This window comes from Mesoplodon mirus (genome assembly GCF_964341445.2).
Source record: "Mesoplodon mirus genome assembly, contig: HAP1_SCAFFOLD_551, whole genome shotgun sequence".
In the NCBI taxonomy this organism is placed as follows: domain Eukaryota; kingdom Metazoa; phylum Chordata; class Mammalia; order Artiodactyla; family Ziphiidae; genus Mesoplodon; species Mesoplodon mirus.
The window spans coordinates 39,765-55,326 of NW_028295459.1; the positions used below are offsets into that span (position 1 = coordinate 39,765).

The window sequence follows — 15,562 nt, forward strand, 5'->3', positions numbered from 1 at the left end:
AACGCAAGCCCATTGTTCGCTCACAGGTTGCAGAGCTATAAATACCGGCAACAGCCCAAACGGTGCGCACTTCGCTTTTGGCCGTGTTGGCAACTGAAGGAGAATGCTCGGAGCCCAGCTCTCTCTCCAAGGACCGATCTCACCCAAGTTCTCTACGGGCAGTTACTTAGGTAGGCCCTGCCCCGGGCACTGGGGGACCAGCACCTGCCAGGAGGGCTCAGCTGCCCCCAGACCGCTCCCCGCGCCCACCGACTTCCCGTGGCCGGCCCGGGTCAACCAGCTGTCTATGGCCGGCTATCCACTCGCAGGCCAGCCCACAAGTGCCCAGTGACTCTGCATCTGTGCTTTGCCACAGAGTCTCTGAGACCCCATTCTACCATCCCGCAGGCCCTGCGCTCCTTTCTGGGGGTCCGTATCTCCACCTGCAGGCGAGGCCATCGGAAGAAGGCGGTGATGGGTGCTCTCACCTCCATGATGTCCCGCAGCTCAGGGTCCGCAGTGGACACAGTCACTGTCAGTGTGGCGCGGGGGCAGCCAGTGCCGCCCACGACGCCCAGCTGTGTCCCGAACTGCAGCACAGAGCAGACGGTGTTGAGGGCCCTGGGAGAGAGCGGGAAAGGGATGGCCAAGCAGGAGGACGTCCCCATCATTATTGGTGGTGGTGCTATAACCACTTTACAGACGAGCAATCTGAAGGAATCAGATCGCTTGTTTCTTTCCAAAAGCACGTCAGAAATTCACTTTCGGGTAATCCTTTTGAGGTAGGATGAGAAACCAGGCTTGAAGAGGGTAAAAATGACTCTTTAAATTTACCACTTGGGCTGAGCTATATGTGAACTCTAGGTAAGAGCGTGGGAACTGCACAAGCAAAGTGAGACACTGAAGATCACAAGGGTAATTAATAGCCGTACTGTTTTCTAACGGACAAAGAAAATGCCTGTATTATAAGTTCTATTTCTCCTGCTTTCTGGCAGTGTCATGCTCAGAGCAGCGTCCTGGCAAGGAAGTCAGGATACTTAGGTTCTGAAACCTGGTAAGGATACTAACATAATGAGAGAACTTGAACAAGTCAACCTGACCTCTCTGAGCCTCCGTTTCCTTCCTCATGAAGTGAGACTGGGAAAATAGAAGTTCTCTAAGGCCCTCCTAGTTCTAAACTGCTTCCAGTCTAGGAAACAGCATAGAAGTCAATACTAGTGCAGGCTGAAGGGAAAGATAGGGCAGGGAGAAGGTTGCTTCCATCCTAGAGAACAATGTCTGAACCATACCACTTGGGTCTTCTGCCCATCTGTGCCCAAGATGGGAGCACAGGCAGTTAATACAGAAGAGTGTAAAACTGCTCAGTCCTTACAACCATCATAACTGTCTGATTTTTGGATTCTCAGTAAGTATTGACAGTAGAGGTGTCCTGATAGCAAGAACCTTCCTCAAGCATAGTGGGAATTTATCAGTCTCCCTGATTTTTTCGTCACCCCCTTGTTCTTACAGAAAATTGCCAAAATCCATCTGTACTTGGAACTCTGAATTCTCTGCAGCACTCTCTTCCTGTGGTGAGCAATGCAGCTTCCCTAACAGCAAGTGTCTGCAACTTCTCCAGAGTCTCTGCTCCTGCCGTCAGTTCGGCATCAGCTACGGCCACCTCTTTCCAGACACACATGGGTAGTGCCTACCTTCCCCAACATTCTAGCACAACTATGTTATCTGGAGTTACTGACCAGAGCCAGATCTCCACTTCAGCTGCATCCTATCCAGGTGTTTCTGAGTGGGGCATCACAGGAAGCACTGAAAAGAATTCTTCTTCACTCGGAGACTTTACTCTGGCACTCACTGACCAGCACACAGCTGCTTCCTCCATGCTTATGGCAGCCCAGTATGATAAAACTGCAGACACCAATACCATGGCCCCTCTATATCCATCACTTTCTGCCAGCCTTGCTCAGGGAACGCCATCTCAGATTCCAAATCAGGGACATAGCCTGTCACTTCCCTACCAGGAAGGAAGCCAGGTATCTTACTATAACCACGGCACACTGGGGTCTTTACTGTATGGAGAACTTGGCTCCTGCCTGCAGTCCTATGGCTCTGTGTCATACACAGGAAGTAGGGCCTCTGTGCAACCAGAAATGGTAATGGTACTAAAGGAGATTCAGCCCACCAATATCTTACCACCAGCTTCCACCTCTGGAATCTACTACCCTGTGTCTGCGCACCACATCACAGAAACAAGTTTTCCAGGTGAGTACAAACAGCAAGAAAGTTGAACAATGAGGTCAGCATTCAAAAATGGGGTCAACTCTACAGCTGGGAAGTGGTGTATAGACAGGTAGCATTTAGATCCTGAGTCTTTAATAACCACTACCTTTGCTCAGGGCTGTCTGTATTTAGACTCTACATAAGAACACCTAGGGCTTCCCTGGTGGTGCAGTGGTTAAGAATCCGCCTGCCAATGCAGGGGACACGGGTTCGAGCCCTGGGCTGGGAAGATCCCACATGCCATGGAGCAACTAAGAGTAGCCCAGCAACTAAGAAGATCCAGTGAAGCCAAAAAAAATACATACACAGAATAAATAAGTTCAAAACATAAATAAATGAGTATAAATTTTTTAAAAAAGAACACCTACTGCAGGTGGGAAGGTGGGAGGGACACTGTAAAGGTCATCTATGCTACATGTACAAGAACCCCAAGAGCATACCAATAGGTACCACATTTTTCACCGCTGTAGCCGATCATTCCCCCTGTACTACCACACTGTATCTCTCCCTTCCCTAATCTACTGCTAGAGTCTCTTTGGAAGGTGTTTCAGAACTCTTGTTATGATAGTGCCAGTTTAACTGTCCTCACTTCCTTAATATATACCAGGATTTAAGACCTTAGGGTCCGAGATCCTGTCCAGAGCAAGCAGGCTAAGACTCTGTCTTTGTTTATCTATTTCATCAGGAAGGGCTCTACTCCCTCTCCTAGTTCATGGTGTGAAGTGTTCTTAGCCTCTCAGGAACGTGGGGAGAATTGAACGGACTCTATATGAGAATGCTAGGCTTTGTAAAACATTTCATTTTTGAAAAATAAGACTCATTTTTTAATTGACTTATAACAATCCTGTGAAATACAAAGAAAACCAAGAATCAGTGACAGGAAATGATCACCAGTAAGAATTACAACAGTCACCACTTATCTCGTAGCATAGAACACTGTCCATGGTCCTTAAGAAGAGTTAGTAGAAATGCCTTGCCCATCTTGCCCCTATACACCAACACAGCGATCATATACCTTGAAAGGTACATGATTGCTGTGTTGGTGTTTAGGGGGAGCATCTCACTTACGAGGGACTGACTTCTACCTTGACTCCTTTGTAGGGATGGAGACTTCCCTGGTGATGAAAACTTCCCTGGGATGGCAACCTCCAATCCAGACATTTTGTGTGACACAAACTCAAGAACTCCCCGAGTCCTGCAGGAGCAGAAGTATTCAGATACTTGAGAGAAATCCACCACCCGAACTTGGGGACATTTCAGGGACAGCTCCAGTCCAGAGTGCCAGTAGTCTCCTGGCCCTGCCTCCAGCTCCAAGGCAGGGACAAATAGAGAGTAAGAACTTGGAGGCTAGTACAACCAAGCTTTCAAAGCCTCTGGATGCCTACCAGATCCCAAGAGAAAACCAAGAGCTTCCACTACTCCCTTCAGGAATCCCTGATATTCACCAGCTCCCGGGCTGCACTGACCCCGTCAGCCAAGAGGAGCAGCCTGGTTCTGAAAATGCTCATCTGGGAAAGGACAGCCTGAGTCTTGAGGACCTAGGGACACTTGAAAATGGGATGGAATCTAGCAGTGGTTTTGCAGACACTACTACACTGGCGGAGCATAGTCACCTTCCCCAGCTCTTTAATTCATTGAAAGATCTTCATCAATCCAAAGGTCCCAACGTGATCAAAGCCAAAGACACCAGGGTCATTAAAGTGAATCAGGTGCAGGAAAAGCCAAGTGTCATAAAGGATCCCTCTGATCAACCCAGGAAGAACAAACATAAAGCCTCTGAGCCTATCAGTGGTGCTCCCAAGGCCAAAATCCAGCCAAAGAATCCACAGTGCCTGTTAGGGGGAGAAGTGGTTCTATGCAATGCTGCAGTCAGTGGCAGGGCTCCTGTGAACACGGCCAAGCATTCTAAAGGCAACCCTCAGGAAGCTGCATCCAGAAAGATCAGCAAAACTAAGAGCCACGGGCAGGAAAAGACCACAAGGACCAGAGGAAGAAAGAAGGCTGAAGAGAAGAAGCAGTCAGGGAACAAAGTCAAGGCAGAAGAGAAGCCAACAATTCCCAAGACGAAGCGAAAGGAACACCAAACTGAGCTTATCCATGAGAGCATTAAAAAGCCTCGAACCTCCCTAGGCATGCGCATGCTGGAGTCTGTGAAGGTTTTTCATGCACTGGGGAAGAAGAATGATAAGAGAACTGGGCTCTCTTCCTGTCGGGTCTTGGGAAATTCAAGCAACCCTAAAGACCCCCAGCCACCCCCAGCTATCCAGCCATGGCGGCGTACCCCACGTGAGGGTAAGAGTCCTGAGAAAACTCAAGTCAAAGCCCAGAAACCAGACAGCAGTGCTGAAAAACAGTGTCCATCTCCATCCCAGTATGAGCTGCCTCCACCTAAGAAGGTCAAGTTTTCTGCCTGGGACAAGCCTCAAGCTCGACCTGCTCCTCGGAGGCCACAGTCTCTGGCCTCACATCGGCCTGCTGTGGCGGACCGTGCCCAGCCTGCTTCTTCTAACTCAGCTCAACCTGCTGCAGCCAGTTCATCCCAGCCAGCTCCTGCCTCTTTGCCAGGTCCTGCCAAACCAGCTCAGCCAACTGTGACCAACCCAACCCAACCGGGTTGGACCGCCCATATCCATCCTAGTGTCCCTCAGTCTGCTGCTCCTAGGCCTGCACCCTACAAGACTTCATCTTTCGCTTTTCTCCAGCGGGGGCCTATTCCCCCTGCTCTGACTAAGCGCCGGTCCCCACCCAAGCTCCAAACCCCATTTCTACTCCAAGACTTCAGCAAGCAACGAAGACCATGGAGGGAACCCAACGTTTCTGAGCCAGTCATGTCAAAGCCCATCGAACAAGAGCAGAGACCAGAGCGGGAGGCCATGAAGAGGCGGGCGCAACAAGAACGTGAGAATGCCGCCAAATACACCTCTTTGGGGAAACTGCAAGTTTTCATTGAGAGGCAAAAGGAAATGGAAATCGCTGACTACTACGGATATTTATAGTAAGAGCTGCTAGGATTGTTGGTGCCACCTTGGGCACCAGGTATAAATTCCTCTATTTATTCTCTAATTATATATTTCTGTTTTTATTTCTGTATATTTATTAAAACAATAAAACTGAATAAATGAATGTCATCGAATTAATAGACGAGTAATAAACCTTTTGAATTTTGAGATGCTGCTAACTGTGGCGTGCTTTAAGTTTTTGTGTTTTGTTTTGTTTTTGATGGGGTTGGAATCAAAGTCTGCATGAGAAAGGAAGCACTGAAAGTTGGATGAAGGAAAGGGGAGGAAAGGGGTAAAAACTGAGGAAAGAGGAAGGAACGTGGCCCAGGGCTAGGAAGGCCAGAAGAGATTTATGGATTTATGAAAGGAAGCAGGAGTGAGGAGGAAATGGCAGAAGTAAAGAGCAGGGTCAGAGGTCAGGGCTGAAAGAACAAAATGTGAGTAGAGTTGAAGATGACGGAAGGTGAGTCTAGGTTTACTAGGAGAAATAGAAAAAGTCTCTTGGGGAGGTTGGCCTTAAGTCTCACAACCACCACACAGGTATTTAAGAAAACAAGAGGTTCAGGACACATCTCTGAAAGGTTTGAGTTGCCTTATGCAGGTGTGATTATAGTGGGGGTATAGGGAAATCTACCAGAGAGGTGGCTAGGGCTCAGAGTTATCCTAGGGGATAGGGCCTGGTATGTAAATCACCATGTACTCAACACCTAAGCACCAGGGCAGCTAATGCACTATTCAGTTAATCCTGGCAACGACAGGCAAGGCCAGTATTCCTGTGCCACTTCACTTAGAGACGTGCAGCAAAGGGCTGAGGTCACATCGCATGTGGAGGTACAAGGCCTCACTTTGAGGCCCAAATGCCTCTGAAGTCCTCAGTATTTGCAAGTGCCTGCAGGCGTCCAACCTGGCTTTCAGAGCACAGCATGCTGAGGTTACTGCTGGACGACATCAAACTTCTGGACAGGCCTAAGTATTAACTTGAGGGGCTTCCTCCATTGACCAGGGGGTGTGCCACCTTCTGTAAACATCACCATCAACTGAAACGCACGAGAAAATTCCGACGGAAGCGTCCACTCTCACGGGTGAGAGCGGTGGGGGCACGCGCACTGGGCAGCCGCTCCAACAGCCACAGGACGCAGGCGCCCAGCGGTTCAGGGGCTCCCTGGGAGGCCTCGTGGGGCAGCTCGAGGGAGTGAGGTTGGGAGAGAGCGGCAGGGGTGGGCGTCAAAAGGAATGACGTGGGGAGAAGGGAGAGATGGAGGCAGTGGATAGTGGATAGTGAAAATGGGAAAACTGGCAATTTTCATTTTCAAAATTATTTTTTTGAGATGTCATTCACATGCCATAAAATTCACCACCTGAGACCGCAAATTCAGTGTCATTTCGTACATTCTCAAGCCTATGCAACCATCACCATCATCTATCCCATCACGTTTTCATCACCCCACAAAGAAGCCCCCATAACCATCAGCAGGCCCTCTTCATCCCCTCCTCCTTCAGTCCCTGCAACCACACATTTCCTTTCTATCACTATGGTTTTACCTTTTCTGGACATTTCATGAAATAATACAAATGTGACCACTGTGTGGGGCTTCTTTCACTTAGCATAATGTTTTCAAGTTCGTCCCTGTCGTAGCACGTGTCAGTACTCCATTCCTTTTTATGACAGTGTAATATTTCACACATACACCACATTTAAAATATCCATTCATCCATCGATGGGCATTTCGGTTTTTTACACTAATAATCTCCATTTATTGACAGTGTATTCTGTGCCAGGCAGCACCAGGCTAAGTTACTGACCTTATTTCACAGATAAAGAGGCTTGGAGAGTGTGAAGAGTTTGCCCAAGATTAAGAGCTGGCAATTGGGGGAACTGGGGTTTGAACTCAGGTGAACTTCAGAGGTAATAAATTCACATGACAGAACATTAGAAAAGGTACACAAGGGCACTCAAAGAAAAGACACCCTTTTCCCCACATTCCCCAGCCACACATTTCCCTCCTCAGAGACATCTGCTTTTGCCGTGCCGTGGAATCTTCCAGAGAATTACTTATACCTCAACATGTATGTTTCACAATTTATTGACTAATCTGTCCCACTGATTTGAAATGTCACTTTTATGGTATAATAGATTCTTATACGTACTTATGTTACTCTTTTCAGAGCTGTCCTGACTCTTTTTTGCCTATCTTTTATGTTTGCCATTTCTCTAAACTTTTTATCTTCTTTTTGATTTAAAAAACTGTTTCCTTTTCTTGTTTGTTTCTCTTAAGGCATTATCCATTATGTTCATTCACTCGTATGATTTTATTTAATTTATTTCTGTTTGGCAGTGTCGGGTATTAGTTGCAGCACGTGGTCTCTTCGTTGAAGTGCGTGGGCTCTTTCTTGCAGCTCGTGGGCTCTTTAGTTGTGGCGCGTGGGCTCCACAGCACATAGGCTCAGTAGTTGCAGCGTGCAGGCTTGGCTGCCCTGCGGCATGTGGGATCTCAGTTCCTCAACCAGGGAAGTCCCCACTCTTGTATTATTTTAAATTTAGTCAGCTTTTCTGAATTTTTTTTCTTTTATTTTGAATTCTGTCCTGAGTTCTATCATCTTACCTAATTCTGGTTTATGCTGTTCGTTCATCTGATTTTTTATTATGGTAAAATATACATAAAACCAAATTTAGTATTTCAACCATTTTCAATTATACAATTGAGTTACATTAGATACATTCACAGTGCTGTGCAACCATCAGCACTATCCAAATTCAAAAGAATTATGTCAAGGTCTTCCCTGGTGGCACAGTGGTTGAGAGTCCACCTGCCGGTGCAGGGGACACGGGTTCGTGTCCCGGTCCGGGAGGATCCCTAATGCCGTGGAGGGCTAGGCCTGTGAGCCATGGCCGCTGAGCCTGTGTGTCCGGAGCCTGTGCTCTTCAACGGGAGAGGCCACAACAGTGAGAGGCCCGTGTATCACAAAAAAAAAAAAAAAGAAAGAAAGAAAAGAAAGAAAGAAAAAGAAAGTCTAAACCACTAAATTCAATCATACAGGAATATAACATTTAAAAAAATTTTCTTTGGCTTTGCAGCATGTGGGATCATAGCTCCCCAACTAGGTATGGAACCCATGCCTGCTGTATTGGAAGCGCAGAGTCTTAACCACTGGACCACCAGGGAAGTCCCAGAATATAACTTTTAGAGGAGAAGTTATAAACCCCTTGGTTATATGAACTGCAGATTTTTAGTAAGAAGTCATGTATTTTAAACGACTTGGAGCTTTAAAGAAAGGAAGGAAGGAAGGAAGGAAGGAAGAAAAAGGGACTTCCTTGGTTGTGCAGTGCATATAATATCAAAAATAAATAAATTAATTAAATAAATTTAAAAAAGAAAAAAATGCTGAAATCCACTGACTAATTATTCAGGCTGTTATATCTCACCATTTCCAGATACATTCCTTTATAAACTTTTAGCAAAAAGTTATCTTATGTCAGAAAAAATGAATTACAAACTTTTCTCTTTTTCCAAAATTTGAGAAATTCCCCTACACTTCTACCTTCAAATTTTATAAAAACGGAAAAGTAGTGACAACCCTTATACTTATATCCAATTGCATCATCTGGCCACATGCCTTCTACATCAATCAAATAACTACAAAACAACAAAATTCGAGTCATTTGTAAATAAAAAGGAAAGAAAATCAAGCTTTTGCAAAAAACGTACAATTTCGCTTTACAAATATAGGTAGAAAAATCCTAAAGAAACATCAGCACATCTAATCGATAATTATTAAAGAATGATATACACCATGACTACCAAAAGGCGTTATTCCAAGGACTCAAGGGTAACGCAACTTTAGAAAATCTATTAATATAACTATTTACATTAATACAACAATTTAATTAATAAATGAAAGAGAATAAAATACAGGACCAAACTGGCAGATGGTAAAAAGTTATCTGTTAACATGCAACAGTCAGTTTCGGTGAAAATGCTCTGTACGCTAAAAACAGGAGACTTAATAGGACAGAGTATTCATCAAGAACCAACAAATAACAAAAGACAAATTAGGATAAATATGAACATCATATCTAAAAAACCCTATCCAACCAACCATAGGAGCCAGAAACTTAGGAATCACCATCACTGACGGCTATTTCTCCCTCGCCCTCATCCTCAACCCACCAGCAGTGCTAACAATGATACTGCCTACATACCTCTAGAATCTGTCCACATCTTTCCACCACAATGACCACCATACCCTGGTCCCAGCCACCATTATGCCCAATTTCTACAAAAGTCTCCTAACTTGTTTCCTCGCTTCCACTCTTTCTCCCTGCAGTGCCTTCTCCACGCGGTAGCAAAATGATAGGTTGAAAATGCAACTGGGGATGTTCCACACACTCACCTTCAACAAAAAAAGTTCAACGCTTTTCTGTTACTCTTAAAGTCTGAAACCTTAAACAGAAGCCTGCACGATCGAGCTCCTGGTGGTGTGGGCACTTGTGCTCTTAGCGGCTCTCCCCTCCAGTGCCGCCAGGGGAAAGGGCAGAAGGACGCAGAGGCGCTGCTGCCAGAGCTGCCGCCTCCTGTGGGAGCTGCACAGCCAGCAACCTTGCTCCACTTGGCTGGGCAGGGACCCCGTCCAGTACAGTTAGTTCCCCCGACAGCACTGGGGCCAGGCCAGGGGAGAAGGGCCAGCTGTCCTGCCAAGAAGCTCATCACCCTCAAGGCAAACACCTCCAACCCTCAGACCCCGGGATATTCAGAAGCGCTAGACGGTCCAGGCTCGCATTCTCACCTGTGCGCCTCAGGGCGTGACGTGTACTCTGCGCATGCGCCACCCCTCCCTAAACTATTGCGTCCCGCAAACGCAAGCCCATTGTTCGCTCACAGGTTGCAGAGCTATAAATACCGGCAACAGCCCAAACGGTGCGCACTTCGCTTTTGGCCGTGTTGGCAACTGAAGGAGAATGCTCGGAGCCCAGCTCTCTCTCCAAGGACCGATCTCACCCAAGTTCTCTACGGGCAGTTACTTAGGTAGGCCCTGCCCCGGGCACTGGGGGACCAGCACCTGCCAGGAGGGCTCAGCTGCCCCCAGACCGCTCCCCGCGCCCACCGACTTCCCGTGGCCGGCCCGGGTCAACCAGCTGTCTATGGCCGGCTATCCACTCGCAGGCCAGCCCACAAGTGCCCAGTGACTCTGCATCTGTGCTTTGCCACAGAGTCTCTGAGACCCCATTCTACCATCCCGCAGGCCCTGCGCTCCTTTCTGGGGGTCCGTATCTCCACCTGCAGGCGAGGCCATCGGAAGAAGGCGGTGATGGGTGCTCTCACCTCCATGATGTCCCGCAGCTCAGGGTCCGCAGTGGACACAGTCACTGTCAGTGTGGCGCGGGGGCAGCCAGTGCCGCCCACGACGCCCAGCTGTGTCCCGAACTGCAGCACAGAGCAGACGGTGTTGAGGGCCCTGGGAGAGAGCGGGAAAGGGATGGCCAAGCAGGAGGACGTCCCCATCATTATTGGTGGTGGTGCTATAACCACTTTACAGACGAGCAATCTGAAGGAATCAGATCGCTTGTTTCTTTCCAAAAGCACGTCAGAAATTCACTTTCGGGTAATCCTTTTGAGGTAGGATGAGAAACCAGGCTTGAAGAGGGTAAAAATGACTCTTTAAATTTACCACTTGGGCTGAGCTATATGTGAACTCTAGGTAAGAGCGTGGGAACTGCACAAGCAAAGTGAGACACTGAAGATCACAAGGGTAATTAATAGCCGTACTGTTTTCTAACGGACAAAGAAAATGCCTGTATTATAAGTTCTATTTCTCCTGCTTTCTGGCAGTGTCATGCTCAGAGCAGCGTCCTGGCAAGGAAGTCAGGATACTTAGGTTCTGAAACCTGGTAAGGATACTAACATAATGAGAGAACTTGAACAAGTCAACCTGACCTCTCTGAGCCTCCGTTTCCTTCCTCATGAAGTGAGACTGGGAAAATAGAAGTTCTCTAAGGCCCTCCTAGTTCTAAAATGCTTCCAGTCTAGGAAACAGCATAGAAGTCAATACTAGTGCAGGCTGAAGGGAAAGATAGGGCAGGGAGAAGGTTGCTTCCATCCTAGAGAACAATGTCTGAACCATACCACTTGGGTCTTCTGCCCATCTGTGCCCAAGATGGGAGCACAGGCAGTTAATACAGAAGAGTGTAAAACTGCTCAGTCCTTACAACCATCATAACTGTCTGGTTTTTGGATTCTCAGTAAGTATTGACAGTAGAGGTGTCCTGATAGCAAGAACCTTCCTCAAGCATAGTGGGAATTTATCAGTCTCCCTGATTTTTTCGTCACCCCCTTGTTCTTACAGAAAATTGCCAAAATCCATCTGTACTTGGAACTCTGAATTCTCTGCAGCACTCTCTTCCTGTGGTGAGCAATGCAGCTTCCCTAACAGCAAGTGTCTGCAACTTCTCCAGAGTCTCTGCTCCTGCCGTCAGTTCGGCATCAGCTACGGCCACCTCTTTCCAGACACACATGGGTAGTGCCTACCTTCCCCAACATTCTAGCACAACTATGTTATCTGGAGTTACTGACCAGAGCCAGATCTCCACTTCAGCTGCATCCTATCCAGGTGTTTCTGAGTGGGGCATCACAGGAAGCACTGAAAAGAATTCTTCTTCACTCGGAGACTTTACTCTGGCACTCACTGACCAGCACACAGCTGCTTCCTCCATGCTTATGGCAGCCCAGTATGATAAAACTGCAGACACCAATACCATGGCCCCTCTATATCCATCACTTTCTGCCAGCCTTGCTCAGGGAACGCCATCTCAGATTCCAAATCAGGGACATAGCCTGTCACTTCCCTACCAGGAAGGAAGCCAGGTATCTTACTATAACCACGGCACACTGGGGTCTTTACTGTATGGAGAACTTGGCTCCTGCCTGCAGTCCTATGGCTCTGTGTCATACACAGGAAGTAGGGCCTCTGTGCAACCAGAAATGGTAATGGTACTAAAGGAGATTCAGCCCACCAATATCTTACCACCAGCTTCCAACTCTGGAATCTACTACCCTGTGTCTGCGCACCACATCACAGAAACAAGTTTTCCAGGTGAGTACAAACAGCAAGAAAGTTGAACAATGAGGTCAGCATTCAAAAATGGGGTCAACTCTACAGCTGGGAAGTGGTGTATAGACAGGTAGCATTTAGATCCTGAGTCTTTAATAACCACTACCTTTGCTCAGGGCTGTCTGTATTTAGACTCTACATAAGAACACCTAGGGCTTCCCTGGTGGTGCAGTGGTTAAGAATCCGCCTGCCAATGCAGGGGACACGGGTTCGAGCCCTGGGCTGGGAAGATCCCACATGCCATGGAGCAACTAAGAGTAGCCCAGCAACTAAGAAGATCCAGTGAAGCCAAAAAAAATACATACACAGAATAAATAAGTTCAAAACATAAATAAATGAGTATAAATTTTTTAAAAAAGAACACCTACTGCAGGTGGGAAGGTGGGAGGGACACTGTAAAGGTCATCTATGCTACATGTACAAGAACCCCAAGAGCATACCAATAGGTACCACATTTTTCACCGCTGTAGCCGATCATTCCCCCTGTACTACCACACTGTATCTCTCCCTTCCCTAATCTACTGCTAGAGTCTCTTTGGAAGGTGTTTCAGAACTCTTGTTATGATAGTGCCAGTTTAACTGTCCTCACTTCCTTAATATATACCAGGATTTAAGACCTTAGGGTCCGAGATCCTGTCCAGAGCAAGCAGGCTAAGACTCTGTCTTTGTTTATCTATTTCATCAGGAAGGGCTCTACTCCCTCTCCTAGTTCATGGTGTGAAGTGTTCTTAGCCTCTCAGGAACGTGGGGAGAATTGAACGGACTCTATATGAGAATGCTAGGCTTTGTAAAACATTTCATTTTTGAAAAATAAGACTCATTTTTTAATTGACTTATAACAATCCTGTGAAATACAAAGAAAACCAAGAATCAGTGACAGGAAATGATCACCAGTAAGAATTACAACAGTCACCACTTATCTCGTAGCATAGAACACTGTCCATGGTCCTTAAGAAGAGTTAGTAGAAATGCCTTGCCCATCTTGCCCCTATACACCAACACAGCGATCATATACCTTGAAAGGTACATGATTGCTGTGTTGGTGTTTAGGGGGAGCATCTCACTTACGAGGGACTGACTTCTACCTTGACTCCTTTGTAGGGATGGAGACTTCCCTGGTGATGAAAACTTCCCTGGGATGGCAACCTCCAATCCAGACATTTTGTGTGACACAAACTCAAGAACTCCCCGAGTCCTGCAGGAGCAGAAGTATTCAGATACTTGAGAGAAATCCACCACCCGAACTTGGGGACATTTCAGGGACAGCTCCAGTCCAGAGTGCCAGTAGTCTCCTGGCCCTGCCTCCAGCTCCAAGGCAGGGACAAATAGAGAGTAAGAACTTGGAGGCTAGTACAACCAAGCTTTCAAAGCCTCTGGATGCCTACCAGATCCCAAGAGAAAACCAAGAGCTTCCACTACTCCCTTCAGGAATCCCTGATATTCACCAGCTCCCGGGCTGCACTGACCCCGTCAGCCAAGAGGAGCAGCCTGGTTCTGAAAATGCTCATCTGGGAAAGGACAGCCTGAGTCTTGAGGACCTAGGGACACTTGAAAATGGGATGGAATCTAGCAGTGGTTTTGCAGACACTACTACACTGGCGGAGCATAGTCACCTTCCCCAGCTCTTTAATTCATTGAAAGATCTTCATCAATCCAAAGGTCCCAACGTGATCAAAGCCAAAGACACCAGGGTCATTAAAGTGAATCAGGTGCAGGAAAAGCCAAGTGTCATAAAGGATCCCTCTGATCAACCCAGGAAGAACAAACATAAAGCCTCTGAGCCTATCAGTGGTGCTCCCAAGGCCAAAATCCAGCCAAAGAATCCACAGTGCCTGTTAGGGGGAGAAGTGGTTCTATGCAATGCTGCAGTCAGTGGCAGGGCTCCTGTGAACACGGCCAAGCATTCTAAAGGCAACCCTCAGGAAGCTGCATCCAGAAAGATCAGCAAAACTAAGAGCCACGGGCAGGAAAAGACCACAAGGACCAGAGGAAGAAAGAAGGCTGAAGAGAAGAAGCAGTCAGGGAACAAAGTCAAGGCAGAAGAGAAGCCAACAATTCCCAAGACGAAGCGAAAGGAACACCAAACTGAGCTTATCCATGAGAGCATTAAAAAGCCTCGAACCTCCCTAGGCATGCGCATGCTGGAGTCTGTGAAGGTTTTTCATGCACTGGGGAAGAAGAATGATAAGAGAACTGGGCTCTCTTCCTGTCGGGTCTTGGGAAATTCAAGCAACCCTAAAGACCCCCAGCCACCCCCAGCTATCCAGCCATGGCGGCGTACCCCACGTGAGGGTAAGAGTCCTGAGAAAACTCAAGTCAAAGCCCAGAAACCAGACAGCAGTGCTGAAAAACAGTGTCCATCTCCATCCCAGTATGAGCTGCCTCCACCTAAGAAGGTCAAGTTTTCTGCCTGGGACAAGCCTCAAGCTCGACCTGCTCCTCGGAGGCCACAGTCTCTGGCCTCACATCGGCCTGCTGTGGCGGACCGTGCCCAGCCTGCTTCTTCTAACTCAGCTCAACCTGCTGCAGCCAGTTCATCCCAGCCAGCTCCTGCCTCTTTGCCAGGTCCTGCCAAACCAGCTCAGCCAACTGTGACCAACCCAACCCAACCGGGTTGGACCGCCCATATCCATCCTAGTGTCCCTCAGTCTGCTGCTCCTAGGCCTGCACCCTACAAGACTTCATCTTTCGCTTTTCTCCAGCGGGGGCCTATTCCCCCTGCTCTGACTAAGCGCCGGTCCCCACCCAAGCTCCAAACCCCATTTCTACTCCAAGACTTCAGCAAGCAACGAAGACCATGGAGGGAACCCAACGTTTCTGAGCCAGTCATGTCAAAGCCCATCGAACAAGAGCAGAGACCAGAGCGGGAGGCCATGAAGAGGCGGGCGCAACAAGAACGTGAGAATGCCGCCAAATACACCTCTTTGGGGAAACTGCAAGTTTTCATTGAGAGGCAAAAGGAAATGGAAATCGCTGACTACTACGGATATTTATAGTAAGAGCTGCTAGGATTGTTGGTGCCACCTTGGGCACCAGGTATAAATTCCTCTATTTATTCTCTAATTATATATTTCTGTTTTTATTTCTGTATATTTATTAAAACAATAAAACTGAATAAATGAATGTCATCGAATTAATAGACGAGTAATAAACCTTTTGAATTTTGAGATGCTGCTAACTGTGGCGTGCTTTAAGTTTTTGTG

At 47.4% G+C, this 15,562-nt stretch overlaps 3 protein-coding genes across 3 annotated transcripts; all 3 read left to right on the plus strand.

Annotated features, from left to right (window-relative positions):
- Positions 1-1,481: 1,481 nt before the first annotated feature.
- On the plus strand, positions 1,482-3,185 carry LOC309797464 (uncharacterized protein C2orf78-like; the record flags this gene model as incomplete). Its single annotated transcript, XM_082645987.1, has 1 exon — positions 1,482-3,185. A coding segment is annotated over one exon (780 nt), but the record flags the coding sequence as incomplete, so codon positions are not given.
- An 86-nt stretch (positions 3,186-3,271) lies between these two features.
- LOC309797465 (uncharacterized protein C2orf78-like) lies at positions 3,272-5,249 on the plus strand (the record flags this gene model as incomplete). Its single annotated transcript, XM_082645988.1, has 1 exon — positions 3,272-5,249. Exon 1 carries the CDS (start codon positions 3,357-3,359, stop codon positions 5,247-5,249), a length of 1,893 nt encoding a protein of 630 aa, XP_082502114.1. The 5' UTR covers positions 3,272-3,356.
- A 456-nt stretch (positions 5,250-5,705) lies between these two features.
- On the plus strand, positions 5,706-15,355 carry LOC309797466 (uncharacterized protein C2orf78-like; the record flags this gene model as incomplete). The annotated part of the gene is made up of 3 exons (XM_082645989.1): positions 5,706-5,715; positions 11,595-12,341; positions 13,461-15,355. 3 exons carry the CDS (start codon positions 5,706-5,708, stop codon positions 15,353-15,355), a joined length of 2,652 nt encoding a protein of 883 aa, XP_082502115.1.
- Positions 15,356-15,562: the final 207 nt, after the last annotated feature.